This window comes from Wasmannia auropunctata, unplaced genomic scaffold (genome assembly GCF_000956235.1).
Source record: "Wasmannia auropunctata unplaced genomic scaffold, wasmannia.A_1.0 LD334225.1, whole genome shotgun sequence".
Lineage (NCBI taxonomy): Eukaryota > Metazoa > Arthropoda > Insecta > Hymenoptera > Formicidae > Wasmannia > Wasmannia auropunctata.
In genome coordinates, this window is record NW_012028665.1 from 35,007 (window position 1) to 38,666 (window position 3,660).

Here is a 3,660-nt window from a genome sequence, read left to right on the forward strand (position 1 = left end):
ATAAGACGTAAAGCATAAGAGAATGAACCAATCAGAGTCCTTCATTTCATACTCTGATTGGTTGATTTTCTTATGCCTTATGTCTTATGCGTTATGCAGCGTTATGCAAAAGTCTGTGTCTCGGCCTTAAGTTCTATGGATGCATCTAGGCGAAGTTTCTGAACGCAGCCCAGCGGTCGCAGGCGTCGCAGTCATGTATTTCATGTTTCGTGTTCGTAATATTCGTGTGCTCCCGGTCTGAGGACTGAGGACTGAGAGCTGCAAGATTTGAAGGTTATATTAGAACACTACAAATTGATTTCAATACTTGCGAAATGATTTCTGTTTTTGCTTCACAAAGAATTGCAATGACGCTTGTCTCTGGCAAATTCTACAAATCGTGTTTTCGAACTATATATAAAAGTTCCTCCGACAAGTCTGTAAAAATTGAGGCTGTGATGGAAAATGATATGGTAAGGACGCATTCCGCGAAATATACTGACAGTATTGAAAATCTATAACATACATAACATATATAATGATTAACTCTAAATTTTTAGTACATTTCAGAACATTTCAAATCATAAAATAAATCATTATTCTATATACTTATAAATAGAAATATATTTTTGTATAAAACTGTTGTTTATGTTACAATATTTTATTCTTTTTTGTTTTGAGTGTTTTTGTATGATGTATGATATATATTTCTTTTATATTTATAGCCTATCCAAATTGAAAATCCATATGTAAAAGAAAAGCAGCAATGTGTTCTATGTAAATTGAAAATTGAACCAGATTATAAGAATGTAAGATTACTTTCACAATTTCAAAGTCGATATACAGGCAGGATATATGGAAGACATATAACGGGATTATGTAAACATAAACAAATGAGATTAGAACAAGAAATTGCAAAAGCTCAAAGTGCAGGTATTTATACATATATATACATACAAAATAATTTTTTAAATTCAGATAATATAAAAGATTTATAAAGATAAATTATAACTACAAACATTGTTTTTTATGTTGCAGGTTTAATGGGTTTGTGGACTAAAGAACCAGAATATGTTAAAGATCCAAAATTATTTGATCCAAATCATCCATTTAGGCCACATAAATATTAGACAAGCAGTAACATAGTTATACATGTATACACATAAATATATACATATACATAAATATGTATATACATAAACACTAGACAAATAGCAATTATAATTGCATTAGTCATTGCATCAACAAACTGCCTTTTTCAAAATAAATGTTATATATTTTTGCTGAATGAAATCCTTACATTCACAGATGTGTAATTATTTATATCAAACAAACAGTAATAGTAACAATAGTAATAATAGTAAAGTAAAAATTGAATATTGAAATGATTTTGCTAGTAATTCTATTATATATGTATGTACATTTTTTAATAATATATTAAAAACTTACTTATTGGATATCCAAGTGCCAGTATATAATTCAAATATTTTATAATATATAAACAATAGTAATTTCAATTAGACCGCGTAAATGAATATCAAATTTGAGAGCCTCTTTTAGGTCATATTTCATATTATTTTAATATTTGTACAATTTTTATTATATGGATGACTTTTATAATATATATTACAGTTATACACGAGAAAATGATGACAAACTGTAAAAAAACTACCAATCTTATACAATTGAATAATTGCAATAAAATAATGTGTTTAACATTTTTTTAAAACATTAGGCATTGATTTCTGTTAAATATAAACATTGTTGTGGAATAATAATGAGGCTAAAGAACCACTTTGAACATCTGTTACAATAATAAATTTTAAATTCAAAAATTATTCTTTATTCTATCTAATTTTATAGAAATTAGAAATTAAGCAGTATTCAACTAAATATATAAATTAATTGCAATATTTTCATGTATATATATATATATATATGTAACCTTGTTGAATGCTGCTTAATTTCTAATTTCTATAAAATTAGATAGAATAAAAAGTAATTTTTGAATTTTAAATTTTTTATTGCAACAGATGTTCAAAATTACAGTTACTTAAATATCGAATTTTTTCGCGTATGTACATACGTACGTGTAATTTTGCGATGTAGCATGTTGTAGATTATATTAGGAGCATAAATTTGAAGTGACTGATGGTCAAACAGAACAGTGAATTATACATATATGCCTATACAGATTAAAATAGATCAAAATAAATAATTATGTTCAATAATTATATAATGGATTTAATTGTAGGAAAAATGGTTATTAAAAAAAAATAAACATAGATGAAAATTTGAAGCTTGGATGGTTAAAGAAAAATGTTTTTAAAGATAAATTGGCGCCTTGCCAAATAAAAATCGCTCTAAACTGCGTGTAATATATAAGATGAAATATATATTATGAAACAGATTTAATTCATTCAAACGGATTTATTAGGATTCAAACTTATGTATTGGATATATAAAACTGTAGTGTCTTATTTTATAAATTGTCCTGTCAATTCTTTGTTTTTGAATTTATGATTCTAATGTTTTTATTTAATGTTACAAACATTAAATAATAACATACTTAATTATATATATATATATATATATATATATATGTATATATATATGTATGTATGTATGTACATATAATTACAATTACGTCATATACGTTAAGTATACATATTTGTTTTACATTATAGTTATGTTTTATAATATTTTTTTTATATAATGAAATCCTACGTGTAAATTAGAAACCTTGTATGGTCGATCATCGGGCGAAACTCGAAAGTGAAAAATTTTTTTTTTAGTATCGACAGTTTACTGAATCGTAACTGCGCATGCGTGAGAACCCGGCCCATCTACTGTCTACAATCCACAACCCTACTCTGACGTCAAAAAACAGTATACGTTTTGATAGTCAGAGTCTGCATACGAATCGAAAGGGATTTGATTTATATCGTAATTTCACAAGTAATAATGGACATTGATGAAGATTACGACACCGAACAAAGTGATTACGGTGATATACCTATAGTAGGTATGTTTCCAAGCTCGAAATTACTTGACACGCATATATTGTAAAACATACGATGTAAGGTTACACGCAAAAAAAAAATACTTTGTATTTTTGTAAATACATATATCTTATTGACAATTACAAATGTGCAAACATATTAGTGATCGATCAAGTAAAACGATCAATTGTGACTGACAGTTAAATTCTTGTTTGTAGTTAATTTGCTGCCGCTGTTTGTAAATTATAGCATAATCTACGACGTATAGATACAAACATATGATGTTGACGCATTTGTGTCCGAGTATTTAATATTGAAGTTAAACTGCTTTGCAGAGTCTCCGCACAGCGGCCCGGATGAGGATCATGAAAACTGGTCAGACGTAAGCACGGTTGAACTAGGTATATTCTCTGATATTTTTACGTCGTAATGAATCTTTCGGTTTCCGCGAAATAACTCATATATGTAATATGTAATATACACAGGGTTGGGTAAGTTAATATTTTTTTAAAACTAAGTTAAGTTAAAGTTAACAGTCTAAAAATTTAACTTAGTTAAGATACAAAAGTCAGTCCATAATAAAATTAACTGAGTTAAAAGTTAAGTTCATAAAAAAAAGTAATTGACAAGTTAAAGTTAAATTTTTTTCATCTTATAATTTTAGAGTTTCTAAATAAAG

At 26.9% G+C, this 3,660-nt stretch overlaps 1 protein-coding gene across 1 annotated transcript; it reads left to right on the forward strand.

Annotated features, from left to right (window-relative positions):
• Positions 1-195: 195 nt before the first annotated feature.
• Positions 196-1,284, forward strand: LOC105459018 (28S ribosomal protein S18c, mitochondrial). Its single transcript, XM_011704678.1, has 3 exons — positions 196-452; positions 705-912; positions 1,018-1,284. Exons 1-3 carry the CDS (start codon positions 315-317, stop codon positions 1,107-1,109), a joined length of 438 nt encoding a protein of 145 aa, XP_011702980.1. The 5' UTR covers positions 196-314; the 3' UTR covers positions 1,110-1,284.
• Positions 1,285-3,660: the final 2,376 nt, after the last annotated feature.